This window comes from Mobula birostris, chromosome 4 (assembly GCF_030028105.1).
Source record: "Mobula birostris isolate sMobBir1 chromosome 4, sMobBir1.hap1, whole genome shotgun sequence".
Classification (NCBI taxonomy): domain Eukaryota; kingdom Metazoa; phylum Chordata; class Chondrichthyes; order Myliobatiformes; family Myliobatidae; genus Mobula; species Mobula birostris.
In genome coordinates this window covers 196,254,177-196,269,865 of record NC_092373.1, presented here as the reverse complement: position 1 = coordinate 196,269,865, position 15,689 = coordinate 196,254,177, and the positions used below count along the sequence as shown (strand labels likewise).

General features: G+C 46.6%; 1 protein-coding gene across 3 annotated transcripts in view; it reads right to left on the bottom strand.

The window, feature by feature from the left end:
* Positions 1–15,689, bottom strand: part of adissp (adipose secreted signaling protein) — a 122,819-nt gene that overhangs the window by 36,857 nt on the left and 70,273 nt on the right. For all 3 annotated transcript variants that reach the window (XM_072256741.1, XM_072256743.1, XM_072256742.1), the window contains exon 4: positions 18–140. In XM_072256741.1, coding sequence (XP_072112842.1) covers positions 18–140 — 123 coding nt within the window. The remainder of the gene's footprint in view (positions 1–17; positions 141–15,689) is intronic.

Sequence of the window (15,689 nt, the reverse complement as noted above, 5' to 3'; positions counted from 1 at the left end):
CCCAAAAGCACACTTACCCAGCACTCTGGCCTGGAACGTCACCTTCACTGAGGCGTTGTCCTTGATCTCGCTGGTGATCACCATTTCCTCCTTGATCACGCCTTCCTTGTGTGCACTGTACTCACACTTCAATTGGTGACCTGCGTCAGGGTGGACAAGAGGCTGTTACTGTTCATGGCACCTGGCGACATCAAACCTCGGCAACAATACCTTGCACTGGTACAGCCTTTAAGATCATAAGAAAAACAGAGCCCATCAGTTGACCATATGACCATTTAAAACTAGGATAAAAGACAGGAGAATCCGCGGCAGTGCCACAGAGCTTTGACCAGTGGCCAATTGCCGTTTGGGACTAATTACTAAGAGCTAGTTAATGGAAGGCAGGGGCAAGTACAGTGGCCATCATCTCAGTGGCCGTCGTCTGAGTGGACATAGAACGGTGACCTTAAGGTTTTCGCTCTTCAAGGCTTCAGCAAGGAGAGACTTCACTCAGGGAAAGAAAAGCTCGTTTTTTTTTCCTTCTTTTCTTTACATCTGCTCAGCTAGGCAGAGATGACAAGCGGGATAGTGGAATGCTCCTCTTGCGGGATGTGGGAAGGCAGGGAGACCTCCAATATCCACAACTGCGAGAAGTGCATCCAGCTGCAGCTGGACGAACTCCCGATCATTCGGGAGGCTGAAGGGGTGACAGATAGGACATATAAAGAGTAAGTTAAACCCAAGGTGCAGGACACAGGAAACTGGCTGAGTCAGGAAGGGGAAAGGGGTTAAAGAGCCAGTACAGAGTACCCTTGTGGCCATCACCCTCAACAACAGGACCCTCAACTTTGGATATTTTCAGGGGGGTGAAGATGAGCTACAGAGGAAGGTCACAGTGGTCAGGTCTCTGGCACTGAGTCTGTCTCTGTGACTCAGAGGGGAAGGGGGAAGAAGAGGCAAGCTGTGGTGATAAGGGGTTCATTAGTTAGGGGAACAGACAGGAGGCTCTGTGGGCGAGAACAAGATTCCTGAATGCGATGTTGCCTCCCAGGTGCCAGGGTCTGGGATATCTCGTGTCGAGTCCTCAGCATTCTCAAGTGGGGGGTGAACAGCCAGAAGTCATAGTCCATGTAGGTCCAATGACATGGGCAGGACGAGTGATGAGGTTCTGCATAGGGAGTTCAGGGAGTTAGGTGCTTAAGTTAAAGGGGAGGACCTCCAGGGTTGTGATCTCAGGATTGTTACCTGTGCCACGTGCTTGTGAAGCCAGAACTCGGAAGAGTATACAGTTTAATACGTGGCTAAGGAGTTGTTGTTGGAGCGAGGGAAGGCATAAGATTTTTGGATCATTGGGCTCTCTTCCAGGGAAGGTGGGACCTGTACAAAAGGGACGATTTGCACCTGAACTGGAGTGGAATGGGAACCAGAGTGCCAGAACAGTTAGTGGAGAGGTTATGGAACCAGATGTTGGTAAGACCTCAAAGTTAGGAATCAACAGTTTGAGTATGATGCGACAAAATTGAAAAGGGTGAACACAGGACGGGTGGTTTTGTATCTGAAGACGCAGTATACGGAACAAGGTAGATGAACTTGCAGCACAGTCGCAGATTGGGAGGTATTATGCTGTAGGCATCACAGAATCACAGCAGAAAGATTATTGCTGGGAGCTTAATGTCCAAGGATACACATTGTATCGAACGGATAGGCAAGAAAGCAGAGGGGGCGGTTTTTCTCTGTTCGTAAAAAATGAAATCAAATCATTAGAAAGAGGTGACATAGGTTCGGAAGGTGTTGAATCATTGTGGAAAGAGCGAAGGAACGGCAAGGGTAAAAAGACCCAGATGGGAGTTGTATACAAATACTGTATATGTATTTGTAGGATGTGGACTACAAATTGCAATGGGAGATAGAAAATGTATGCCAAAAGGGCAATGTTACAATAGTCATGGGGGGAACTTCAATATGCAGGTGAATCAGGAAAATCAGGTTGGTGCTGGATTACAGAGGGAATTTCTAGAGTACCTATGAGGTGACTTTTTTTGAGAAGCTGGTGGTTGAGTCCAATAGAGGATCAGCAATTCTGGATTGGATGTTGTGCAATGGACCAGAATTAATTAGCAAGCTAAGGTAAAAGGTACAAGAACCCTGAGGGGCAAGTGATCATAACATGATCAAATTCATCCTGAAACCTGAGAAGGAGAAGCTAAAGTTAGATGTATTGGTATTACAGTGGAGAAAAGGGTATTACAGAGGCAGTAGAGAGGAGCTGGCCAAAACTGATTGGAAAAGAACACTGGCAGGAATGACGATAGAGCAGCAATGGCTGGAATTTCTGAAAGCACTTCTGAAGGCACTGGACATGTACATCCCAAAGGGGAAGAGGTATTCTAAAGGAAAAATGAGATAACCATGGCAAGCAAGAGAAGTCAAAGCCAACATAAAAGCCAAAGCATATTAGTTGTAAAGATTAGTTGGAAGTAAGAAGATTGGGAAGCTTTTAAAAACCAACAGAAGGCAACTAGAAAAGTTAGCATTCATTTCAAAAGAACTAGAACATAAAAGCAAGGACTCAATGTTGAAGCTTTATAAAGCACTAGGGAAGAATCACTTGTAGCATTGTGAGCAGTTTTGGGTCCCTTATCTTTGAAAGGATGTGCTGAAACTGGAGTGGGTTCAAGAAGGGTCTCGGCCCAAAACTTTGACTGTTTATTCATTTCCAGAGATGCTGGCAGACCTGCTGAGTTCCTCCAGCATTTTGTGAATGTTGCATGGAGTTTTTGCATTCTCCCCTTGACCATGTGGATTTCCTCCGACACTCCAAGGATGTACCGGTTGGAAGGTTAACTGGCCACTGTAAATCCTCCCGTGATTGGGCTATAAGGTGAAATCGGGGGCTCCTGGGTGACACGGCTCGAAGGACTGAAAGGGCCAACTCTGCGCTATATCTCAATAAGTAAGCGTTGAGCACCACACACAAAACGCTGGAGGAACTCAGCAGGTCAGGCAGCACCCATTCAATGTTTCAGGCTGAGACCCTACACCAGAACTGGAAAGGATGGAGGAAGACGCCAGAATAAGGTGGTGAGAGAGGGAAAAGAGTACAAGCTGGCAGGTCATAGGTGAAACCAGATGAGGGGAAAGTTGGGTGGGGTATGAAGTAAGAAGATGTGAGTGGATAGGCAAAAAAAGAGGACTGAAGAAGAACGAACCTGTTAGGAGAGGAGAGTGGACCATTGGAGAAAAAGAAAGGAGGGAGGTGATTGGCAGGTGAGGAGAGGGGGCAAGACAGAAGCCATAATATGGAATGGAAAAAGAGAAGGCGTAAGGGGAGAGGGGGAAAATTACCAGAGGTTGGAGAAATTGATGCTCATGCTATCAGGCTGGAGGCAATTCAGATGTAATATGAGCCGTTGCCCCTTCAACCCGAGTTCTTCTATAGAGGCTGCCTGGCTTGCTGAGCTCCTCTAGCATTTTGTGTGTGTTGCACAAGAGGGGCGTCATGGCAAGGTAGCGGTTAGTGCAATGCCATTGCAGCTTGGTACATCTGAGTTCAATTCCAGCACTGTTCTGTAAGGAGTCTCTGTATGTCCTCCCCGTGGAATGCGTGGGTTTTCCTCAGGCACTTCTAGTTTCTCCCATTGTTCAAAGACATTGAACTAGGTTAAATGGTCATTGTAAAAATTGTCCCGTGATTAGGTTAGGGCTAATCGAGGTAGTTGGGGATTGCTAAGACTGCATGTCTCAAAGGGCCAGAAAGGCCTAATCCTCGTTGCGTCACTAAATAAATAAAAAAAAAATCTTTATTTTGGTATTATTGCTGTCAAACGAAGCACAGTGGAAAGTTTTTTTTTTGTGTGCCATCCAGACAGATCATTCCATGAATAAGTACACTGAGGTAGGGAAAAAAACAGAATACAGGTAAATAATGTTGTAAAGAAAGATTTAGGCATATTGGCCTTCGTAAATTAAAGTGCTGCGTACAGGAGATGGGACATTATATTAAGACATTGATGAGGCCTAATTCAGAGTACTGTGTGCAGTTCTGGTCACCTCCCTACTGGAAAGATGTAAACAAGGTTGAAAGAGTACAGAGAAAATTTACAAGGATGTTGCCAGGTCTGCAGGTCCCAAGTTATATGGAAGACTGAATAGGCGAGGACTGTGTTCTTCAGAATGTCGAAGATTGAGAGGAGATTTGATAGAGCTATATAAAACCATGAAGAGTGTAGATAGGGTAAATGCAAGCAGGCCTTTTCCACTGAGGTTGGGTGGGACTACAACCAGATATCATGGGTTAAGGGTGAAAGGTGAAAAGTGAAAAGTTTAAGAGGAATACGAGGGGAAGCATCTTTATTCAGAGAGTTGTGAGAGTGTGGAACAAGCTGTCAGTGCAAGTGGTGCATTTGAGCTCGATTTCAACGTTTAATAAAAGTTTGGATGGGTACATGGATATTAGGGGTATAGAGGGCTATAGTCCCAGTGAAGGTCAATGGGAGTAGGCAGGTTAAATGGTTTGGCATCGAGTAGATGGGCTGAAGGGCCTGTAAATGTGCTGCACTTCTCTATGACTCTACACAGAGTTACAGCTACAGGGAAAGTGCAGTGCAGGCAGGCAGATAAATTGCAAAGGCCACGGCAAAGTACATTAGGGGATCAAGAATTGGTCTTTAGCAGATGAGATACCCTTTCAAGAGTCAGATAGCAATGCAGTACAGGGGGTGCCAACTTTTATCATGCCATACCAATACCATTAAGCAAGGAGTCCATGGACCCCAGGTTGGGAACCACTGGTGTAACAGAAGCCACCCTTGGGCCTGATCGTACGCGCTGTCAAGTGTTTGTATCTTTTGCCCGACAGGAAGTGGGAGAAGGGAGAACAAACAGGGTGGGTGGGATTATTGTTTAAATTGGCTGCTTTCCCGAGGCAGTGGGAAGTGTAAATAGAATCAGTGCTGGGGAGGTTGCTCAGCATGATGGACTAGGATGTGTTGTCAGCTCTGCAGTTTCATGCTGCCTTGGGCAGGGCAGTTGCCACAGAAAGCTGTGAAGGATCGGGATAGGATGCTTCTCAGTGGCCAAACATTTTAATTCCGATTCCCATTCCGACGTCTGTCCATGGGCTTCTCTTGTGCCCTGATGAAGCCACCCTTAAGGTGGAGAAGCGACACTTCATATTCCATCTGGGTAGCCCCCAGCCCGATGGCATAAATATCAATTTCTTCTTCCAGTAAAAAATTTCCTTCCCCCTCTTCCCCTACCAAGAAAATCATCTGCTTCGCATCTAGCTTCCTAACAACTGACCCTGGGAAAACTTGCACAATTCAGTGAGGTCACCGCTCATCCCAGTAAATATCAGAGAGTGTAGGAGCAGCCTTCATTACCCTCCTCTGCAGGGCAAACCATTCATGCCAGGAATCTGACATCTCCAAGTTGCATTGTTAACTCTTTCTCTTTCTACAGATGATGCCTGAACTGCTTTCAAGATTTTCTGCTGGTATTTCAGATTTCCAATAGCTCCCTACAATTTTTAAATCAGTTTTCTTACAGATTTTAACCCAAGGAAGCTTGTCTGAACTGCCTCCAAGGCCAGTACACAGGCAGACAGTGTGGTGAAGAAGATCACCTGGCATGCTTGCCTTCGTCAGTTGGGGCATTGAGTCCCGGAGTTGGGATGTGACGTTACAGTTGTACAAGGAGGCAGTGACACCATATTTTGTGTATTTAATTACATTTAATTGATAGATAAAGCATGGTAATAGGCCATTCTGGCACAATGAGCCTGCACCACCCAATAACACCCATTTGACCAATCAAACAACCAATCCCTACGTCTTTGGACTGTAGGAGGAAACCGAAGGACCCAGAGGACACCTATGTGGTCACGAGGAGAACGTACAAACTCCGGACAGACAGCAGCAGGAACTGAACCTCAATCAGTTGTGTACAATTGTGTTCACCCAGTTATATGGAGGACATGATTACGGTTGGGAAGGTTGTAGATATATTGGATTTACTTCTCACCTGTACATCGAAACACTGAAACACACAGTGAAGTGCGTCATCTCCATCAACAACCAACACAGTCTGAGGATGTTCTGGGGAGCAAGTGTCACCACACTTCTGGTGCCAACATACCATGCCCTAATTTATTAACCCTAACCCGTACGTCCTTAACATATGGCGGAGCCCAGAGCACCCGGAGGAAACCCATGTGTTCACGGCGAAAACGTAGAAATTCCGTAGAGACAGCGGCAGAATTGAACCCAGATTGAGATCGCAGGTGTTGTAAAGCATTATGTTAACCACAACACAACCGTGCTGCTTCACAAGTATGTTACCAGGAATGAAGGGCCAGAGCCCTCAGTCCAGTACCTTTTCCCTGATGTACAGGAGGCTGATCTCTATAAAACTATAAGGGACATACGGTACCGTGCAAAAGTCTTAGGTATGTATATACAGCTAGGATACCTGAGGCTTTTGCACGTTACTGTATTTGTCAACATACAGTGAACAGCGGGTTTGTAAATCTGGCAGGAGCAAAGGATGTTGGGATTGGTGAGGGTGGAGCACCGTGAGAGGGGTGTGGGACAGGTGGCAGTGAAGGAGTGCCAGGGCGGGGCTGGTGCAGGCGCAGACATAGACACACTTGGCCCTGGTAGGCCAGGCAACATCATTTGATTCCAAACATTTGGTTTATTGATCATTACAGAATGTCTCTGTGCTCCCAACTCCCTCCCCTCTCTCTTCCCCTTTTCCTAACCCTGAATACCCTCTCCCTGCCCCCTTCCCAATCTCAGTCCACAAAGAGACCCATATCAGGATCAGGTTTATCATCACTCACATATGTCATGAAATTTGATATTTTTTGCAGCAGCAGTACCGTGCATTACATGACATTACTACAGCACTGTGCCTAGATTAGCCCTCCCCGCCCCCCCCAGAGCAAGGGAGTCAAAGACTAGAGAGTAAGAGCAGCCAGGGATAGGTTTTTCACACTCAGAGTGGTGGGTGTGTGTATCAGGCTACCAGAGAAAGTGTTAGAGGCAGGTACTGTTACAGTGGCTGGACAGATTTACAAATGTTTGTAGAAGGATATGGATCAAATTGAGGCACATGGTAGCGTAGTGGTTAGCACAACGCTTTACAAAACCAGCGACCCGGATTCAATTCCTACCGCTGCCTGTAAGGGCTTTGTAAGTTCTCTCTCCCCAGTACTCCAGTTTCCTCCCACAATCTAAAGACATACCGGTTGGTAGATTAATTTGTAAATGTAAGTTGTTCTGTGATTAGACTGGCATTAAATCGGGGGACTGCTGGGCGGAACGCTCGAAGGGCCGGCTCCACGCTGTATCTCAATAAATAAATAAATAAAACATAAGCCAATGGAACGAGCTCAGGTGAGCACTGGGTCTGCACAGAGGAGAAGGCCCAAAGGGCCTGTTCCCACATTGTTTTACTTTATGATGTTAATTCTACCCAAGTGCAGGGCTTCGATTTGAAGCATTGACAATTCTTCTCCGCCACCACAGATGCTACTCAGCCTGCTAAGCTCCTCCAGTGGATTGCCTGTTGCTCCAGACCCCTCTCTTTTTGCTGTTACCATCGAGCAGATGGTGCAGGGGTCCTGGGTGCTCACTGCCAGGTTCAGAAGCTGCTGCCTTGCAGCCGTCGGGCTCCTGGACTGGCTGCACTTGCCTCGGTGGCTGTGGACACACTTTCAGGGTCTCTGTGGTTTACGATAGTGACTACTGGGACACAGTATGCCAGTGCACAGCACAAAATTGTTGATCAGTGATTAAGTTGCAGGCCAGGATTCTGTTTCTGTAAGTGATTAGATTTTCTCCACAGAGCTAAATGACCGAGAGCAATACTGCAAACAATATGCTACATCCCAGCCTCTCTGTTGCCTAGCAACAACCTCTGTCCCAGAGACTAATACTCCATTATTCACTCATTATCACCCACGTGATACAGGTTGTCTGGTGCCCAGGGACTCAGCTGGTATCCATATTGGCTAGTGCTGGCCCTCTGTAAGGCAGCAAGATCCTTTTTCGGGGGGGAGGGGGCACGGTAGCGTAGTGGTCAGCACAATGCTTTACAGTGCAGGCGATCCAGGTTCCACTCCCGGTGTTACCCGTAAGGAGTTTGTACATCATCCTCGTGTGGGTTTCCTCCAGGTGCTCTAGTTTCCTCCCACAGTCCAAAGACATACCGGTTGGTAGGTTAATTGGTCATTGTAAATTGTCCTGTGATCAGGCGAGGATTAAATTGGGGGATTGCTGGTTGGCGTGACTCGAAGGGCCAGAAGGGCCTATTCTGTGCTGCACGCCAATCAGTCAATAAATAAAAGGCAACAGGAACAGCCTATCAGGCCCCAGAAACCCAAGGTACAGGATGGCTGGGTGAGATGCGTTCACGGCTGTTGGCCCTTATCAAGGGTGGAGAGAGAGGAATGGTGGTGTGGTTGTGATGGTTTGGGTGGGGTAGGGTAGGGCTGGCAGAGATGGTTACATGAATGGGCAGGAGACCCACAAAGTGGATGGGGAGGGAGTCAAACAAATAGGTAGGGAATTTCCTACACAAAGGAGTAATGAGAGTCTCACAAAATAGTGGCAGGTCATAGAGATGAGTGGAGGACAGGTAAGCGGAGTATGAGGAGGTGAGATGAGTTAACAGAGGGTGCAACGGGTTAGAGAGTGCAGAGAGAGGGGCAAGGGGAGCAGGAATTACTGGATGGTCCAACCACATTGATCTCACGGCCAAGAAAGCTAAGCCATGCCTCTACTAATCCAAGGCCTCTACTGTCAAGCACCTCCAGTCCATCCACCAGTGGCCAAACATTGAAATTTCCATTGCTATCGCAACATCTTCTGGTGCCATGATGAGGCCACCCTCAGGGTGGAGGAGCAACAATGTAGATTCTACCTGGGTAGCCTTCAACCTGATGGCAGGAGTGTCGACTTCTCCTTCTGGTAAAAAAAATTCCCTCCCCCTCTCCTCTTCTTCAAATCCACACTCTAGCCTCTTGCCTCTTGCCTCTTGCCTCCTCTCCCCTTCCTATCACCTCCCCATGGTGCCCGTCTTCCTTCTCTTTCTCTAATGGTCCACTCTCCTCTCCCATCAGATTCCTTCATCTCCAGCCGTTTACCTTTCCTACCCGCCTGGCTTCACCAGTCACCTTCTAACTCTCCTCCTTCTCCTCCCGCTTCCTTTCCTGTCCCAAAGAAGTGTTTCAGTCCACTCAGTCGACTGTTTGTTCATTCCCATGGGTGCTGAGTCCCTCCAGGAGAGAGTGAGAGTGAGAGTGTGTAAGAGAGAGCGAGAAAGAGAGTGTGAGAGTGTGAGAGAGTGAGGGAGAGAGTGAGAGAGAGTGAGAGTGAGAGTGAGTGTGTGAGTGTGTGAGTGTGTGAGTGTGAGGGGGTGTGTGTGTGTGTGTGTGTGTGTGTGTGTGTGTGTGTGTGTGTGTGTTGCTTTGGATTTCCAGCATCTGCAGACTTCCTCGTGTTTATGTTTCATTATAACTTGGTACGCGTGACAATAATAAAACAATATCAAAACCAATTAAGCAAATGAACATAAATAATGAAAAAGGCCCTTGGATCAGCACCTTCCCTTCGGTAAAGCAATCTACATTATTTTTCCATCATTTAGATTCACACCGCAGATGGGATGGAGAAAACCAGTTTGTTACATTGCTGCTGGGCAGAATGCCATTTGCATTGTAATAGCTGAGGCGTCACACAGTTCCCAGTTTACTGTAATTTATAAATTAGCTCCCGAGCAATAGAAATTGTAAGCTGTTTAAATTGCTTTCATTAAGTGATGTGTACTGCCACATTGCTGCTCTCTGTGCACACCAGGACCCGGAACATCAGCGCAGGGAAGGAGCAGTTCTGAACTCATGAAACAGTGAATCTCAAGGTAGCATATACTGTCATATCCAGTATGTACTTTGATAATAAATTTAGATCAGGCATTCCTAATCTGGGGTCTCCTTGCTTAGTGATTTAGACAATAAGACACAGCAGCAGAACCAGACCATTCATTCCATCGAGTCATAACTGTCATTCCATCATGGCTTATATATTCTGCTTCTCAACCCCATTCTCCTGTCTTCTTCCCATAACCTTTGATGCCCTGACTAATAAAGAACCTAGCAACCTCCACTTTAAACATACCCAATGATCTGGCCTCTACATCCATTTGCGGTAATGAATTCCATAGATTCACCAGACCGGCTAAAGAAATTCCTCCTCGTGTCTGTTCTGAAGGCATGTCCTTTCATTCTGAGGCTGTGCCCTGTAGTTCTAGATTTCCCCACCTTCAGGAAACATCCTCTCCATGCCCAATCTGTCTAGGCCTTTCAATATATGATATGTTGCAATGAGATCTCCCTTCACTCTTATAAAATCCAGCAAGTACAGGTCCAGGGTCATCGAATCCTCCTCATACACGCATCCTTTTTGTGCTGAAATTTGCACTTTGAACTTAAGTAATTCAGGCTTACTAAGCAGTGAGGTACAATGTTTAAGCTGTATAATACATTTTACGGGGCTAATAATTTAAAGATTAGTTTTTTTTGTCACCATACAGTAAAATGTGTCACTTGGCATCAAACGACCAACATAGTCAAAAGATGTGTTGGCAGCCCACTAGTGTTGCCATGTTTCTGGAGCCAACACAGCATGCCCATCAGTTACTAACCCTAACCCGTACGTCCTGAATGTGGGAGGGAACCGGGGCACAGGAGGAAACTCACTCTCACAGGGAGAATGTACAAACGCCTCGCAGACAGTACGGGGTTTGAACCCCGACTGTTGTTCGCTGGCTCTGTAATAGCTTTACGCTAACCACTACACCACCCATGCAGCATTACTCGGGCCTCTTGATTTTGCAATCTACCCCGATGCACCTGCATCACATCATACTGCATCTTCTTTAACTGCGAGGTCGAGGTCAAGTTTATCTGCACAAGTACACCTGTGCATGGGTGCAAAGAAAAACTTACTTGCAGCAGTGTCATAGACAAAAACGACACAAAACAATCATAAATTATACAACATTATACAAGAAAGACCACAATTAGAACAGAAAAAGAGTCTGTTATAATTTGAAGTGGTCAAAATGGTGTTGCAGTATATTGAGGTAGTGATTAGCACTGACTGTGCAGGTTGGTTCACAATCAGAACGACTGAAGGGAAGTATCTGTTTTTGAACCTGGCTTTGTAGAACTTCAGGCTTCTGTACCTCCTACCTATTGGTAGGTGTGAGACGATAGCATGCCCTGAATGGTGAGGATCTTTGATTTCTCTAACTTCTGGTAACTTCTTTCCCCCACTCCCGCTTCTCCCTTTTTTCATTTCCTGTTCTGGCTCTCCTCTTACCTCTACTCTTCACCTCACCTGTCCATCACCTCCCTCTGGCTCCTCGCCTCCTTCTGTTTCTCCCGTGGTCCACTCTTCTCTCCAATCAGATTCCTGCATCTTCAGCCCTTCACCTTTTCCACCTATCATCTCCCAGCTTCCCACCACCCCCATTCCTCCATCTACATACCTACCCACCCACCTAATTTTACCATCTTATTCTGGCTTCTTCCCCTTTTCTTTCCAATCCTGATGAAGGTTTTCAGCCCAAAACGCCAACCATCTATTCCTCTCCATACACGTTGCCTGACAAAATGCTGTTCCTCCAGCATTTTGTGTGTGTTGCTCTGGATTTCTAGCGTCTGCAGAATCTCTTGTGTTTAGACTAGAGAAGCTGGGAAAGTTCACCTGAATGTTGTTGGGACTGGAGGGCTTGAGTCAGATCGGATAGGCTGGGTCAGTTTTCCCTTGAGCGAAGGGGATAGAGGGGTGTCTTTATAGAGGCTGTCAAAGTCATGAGACGGGTGTTAGGGTAGAGGCATAGACAGGCTAGATTTCACAAATCTTTTCCCCAAGGTAGGGAGTCAACCCCAGTGTTGAGAGGTTCAAGTTTAGAAAAGGCATCAAAGGTTACAGGGAGAAGTCAGGAGAATGGGGTTGAGAGGGATAATACATCAGTCATGATGGAATGGCAGAGCAGCCCAATGGGCAGAATGGCCTAATTCTGCTTCTATGTCTTCTCGTCTAAAGCAAGAGGGCAAGAGTTTAAGGTGAAAGGTGAGAGGTGAACCATTTAAAGGGGAACTGAAGAGCTACTTTTCACACAGAGGGCAGTGGGTATATGAAACGAGTTGCCAGAGGAAGTAGTTGAGGCGGGTACAACCTAAAAGACACTTGGATTGGCACATGGATAGGAAAGGTCTAGAAGCAGGGGTTCCAACCTGGGGTCCATGGCACGTGAACCCCTGGTTTAGAGGGATATTGGCTGGACACAGGCGAACGGGATTACTGCAGAAGGGCACTTTGCTCCGTACGGATGAGTTGAGCCGAAGAGCCGGTTTCCATGCTGTTTAACTCAATGAATCTCTATGAAAAAGAAAGAGTTGACCCTCGCCTCACTGCTGGTTCTTATTGAGTGCCACCCAATTCATTCCACTCTCCGATGTTCTAAAAACTCCATCACTGGTTAAGGTCGCCGCGGACTCTTATTGAAGTGTCACCCAACTCACTCCACTCTCTGATGTTCTGAAAACTCCGTCAAAAATGTTCAAGGTCCCCCCCGGCCACTCAAGGCTCCCCCCCCCCCCCCCCCCCCCGGCCGCTCAAGGTTTCCTCTGGCTGCTCTGGTTCTGTCCCACATCCCAAAGCCATGCAGGTTGGGAGATTAGTGCATCAGCCTCACATACCCCAAGTGTACAGGTGAATGGGAGAATCTGGAGGAAAATAAATGGGTGTTGACAGGGGTGGGAGTGAACTCAAGGGGCCGAAGGCCCTGCACCTGTACAGTCTGACCATATCTCCCTCCAACTTTCCTGCCAAGACTAATTTATAACCTTGTGCATCTTTCATCAAATCAAATATGATTCCCTTTAGGAAGACAGCATCAACTGCATTTCAATGTTATGAACCGTAATGACGACACCACTGGTTCGGTAAACCTGGCAGAACACCATAGATTCTTTGTTTGAACTCCAAGGATATGATGGACTAAGGCTGAAGATCAGCTTTTAACCCTGGAAGACCCAGCAGGAAATGGTGATCAAAGAAGTTAAACGCCACAATAAGGTTCACTGAACTTGGTTGAGAGCAGATAAGTGGGAGGGGGGTGGGAGAGGGAGGGACAGGGGGAAGGACAGCCAAAATATCAGGATACCCAGGTGTCGACAGGAAGGTCCAGGTTGAGTTTCAGGCAGTAATACTACTGCAGAGAGATGGAGGGCCCTTGTTGCCAAGCAAGGGAAGTCAGACAAACGCACTTTCAGCAGAGGCAAAAAAAATAATGGAGGAGCAATTACTACTTGAACAAACAGCAGAGACTCCAAAGATGAACAGACTCCAGTTCACGCAGCAACTTATAAAGGTCCCAAACCCAAGGATTTAGTACTCAAGTGCAGCCCATATTAGTTAGGTAAATACAATGGTTAGCTCAGTAGGGGCTATTCAGCCCATTGAACCTACACTGCCTCCAATTAAGAGCATGGATTTCCTCTGGGTGTTGTGGTTTTCTCTCACATTCAAAAGACTTGTGGGTTATGATTAGAAAATTAGGATCGTGTTATGTTGGCACTGAAAACACTTGCAGGCTGTCCCCCAGCACAATACTCAGAACGTGGTGGTCATGCGATTAGAAAGAAAGCACGGCAGCACCTCTACTTCCTTCGGAGTTTGCAAAGATTCTGCATGACAGCCAAAATTGTAAACAACCTTCTACAGATGTGGAGTGGGAAGTATATTTTCTGGAAACACCAATGCCCTTGAATGGAAAATCCTCCAAAACCTAGTGGGTATGGCCTGGTCCATCATAGGTAAAGCCCTTCCCACCACTGAGCACATCTACATGAAACACTGTCGCAGGAAAGCAGTATCCAACATCAGGGACCCCCACCTCCCAGGACATGCTCTCTTTGTGTTGCTACCATCAGGAAGAAGGTACATGAGTCTCAGGACTTGCACCACCAAGTTCAGGAGCTGTTATTACCTCTGAACCATCAGGTTCTTGAGTCAAATGGGATAATTTCACTTGCACCATCACTGAAATGTTCCACAACCTATGGACTCACTTTCAAGGACTCTTCATCTCATGTTCTCAATATTTATTTATTATTATTACTTACGTTTTGTACCTGCAGTTTGTCGTCTTTTGCAGACTGGTTAAACACCCAAGTTGGGCGGTCATTCATTCATTTTGTTATGGTTATTATTCGACAGATTTATTATGTCCGGAAGAAAATGAATCTCAAGGTTGTATATGGTGACATACATGTACTTTGATAATAAATTTACTTTGAACTTACGGGTTAGGGTTAGTAAGTTCTGACTGTGTTACGTTCACGCATGGCCACTCTTGCAGGCTGCCCCCAGCACAATCCTCAGACTGTGTTGGTCGCTGATGCAAAGCGACACATTTCACTGTATGTTACGAAGTCTCAGTACATTATCTAAGGTGCGTGGGCACTGGAGAGGGTCCAGACCCAGGTTCACGAGAATGAAAGGGTTAAGCATTTGATGGCTCTGGGCCTGTACTCACTAGAGTTTAGAAGAAATGGGGGTGGGGGGGTGTTAGAGAGAATCTCACTGAAATCTATCAAATATTGAAATGCTGAGTTAGAGTAGAAATGGAGAGGATATTTCCTATAGATGGGGAGTCTAGGACCAGAGGGCACAGCCTCAGAATACTGGGGCTTTAGAACAGAGATGAAGAGAAATTTCTTTTGCCAGAGGGTGGCTAATCTATGGAATTCATTGCCACAGATGGTTATGGAGGCCAATCATTGGGTAAATTTAAAGCTGAGGTTGATGGGTTCTTGATTAGTAAGGGCATCAAGGGTTACGGGAAGGCTGCGGGAGAATGAGTTTGAGAGGCAAAACAAATCGGCCATGATGAAATGGTGGAGCAGGCTCGATAAGCCAAATGGCCTAGTTCTGCTCCTATGTCTTTTGGGAGAAATAAAGCTAATCTAACTAGCTTCATCCCTTGCTTCCACCCCAGAGACCTGCACAACCAAAGCCCACACTCTCCCTGCCTCCCTATACCTGCAAATCCTTGCCTTTCAGCTACTTATCCAGCTCACTTTTCACTGCTACGTTAGGGTCTGCCTCTACTGCTTGTGTTGGTATATACACAACAACAGCATGTGTGGGCATCACAGCTAAGGGAACATATCAGCATCTCTACTTCCTCAGGAAGGCAAAAGTATTTGGCAGGTCTTAGAGAACCTCGACGGACACGCGGGACTGACAGTTTGAAAGGGGCCTGTATGGAAAGTCAATATGTGAAATACGTAGATATGTTTCAGCGTCTGTAAGCTGAGGCGAGGACAGAGACAGTAAAGTAAATTACTGCAAATCAAGCATATCCTTGTGCTTGGTGGAAATAGATAGTTACTCTGTCTGAAAGCTGACATTTTATCCAATCACCACTCTCCAGGGAGGGCCAAATGACTGAGGCATTATGGCTGCTGCTGACACGAGAAGCGGTACTTGGAAGAGCTAGTCAGTATTTGTCCTCACTGTTATGCAGAGTGGTGACAGACGCCAGGACGAGAACAGAGCTTGGGGACCGTGCTGCTTCCTGGCAGTGCTAATTCCTCTGGACTGTAATCAAATTTTCAGCGTAGTTGCCCAGAA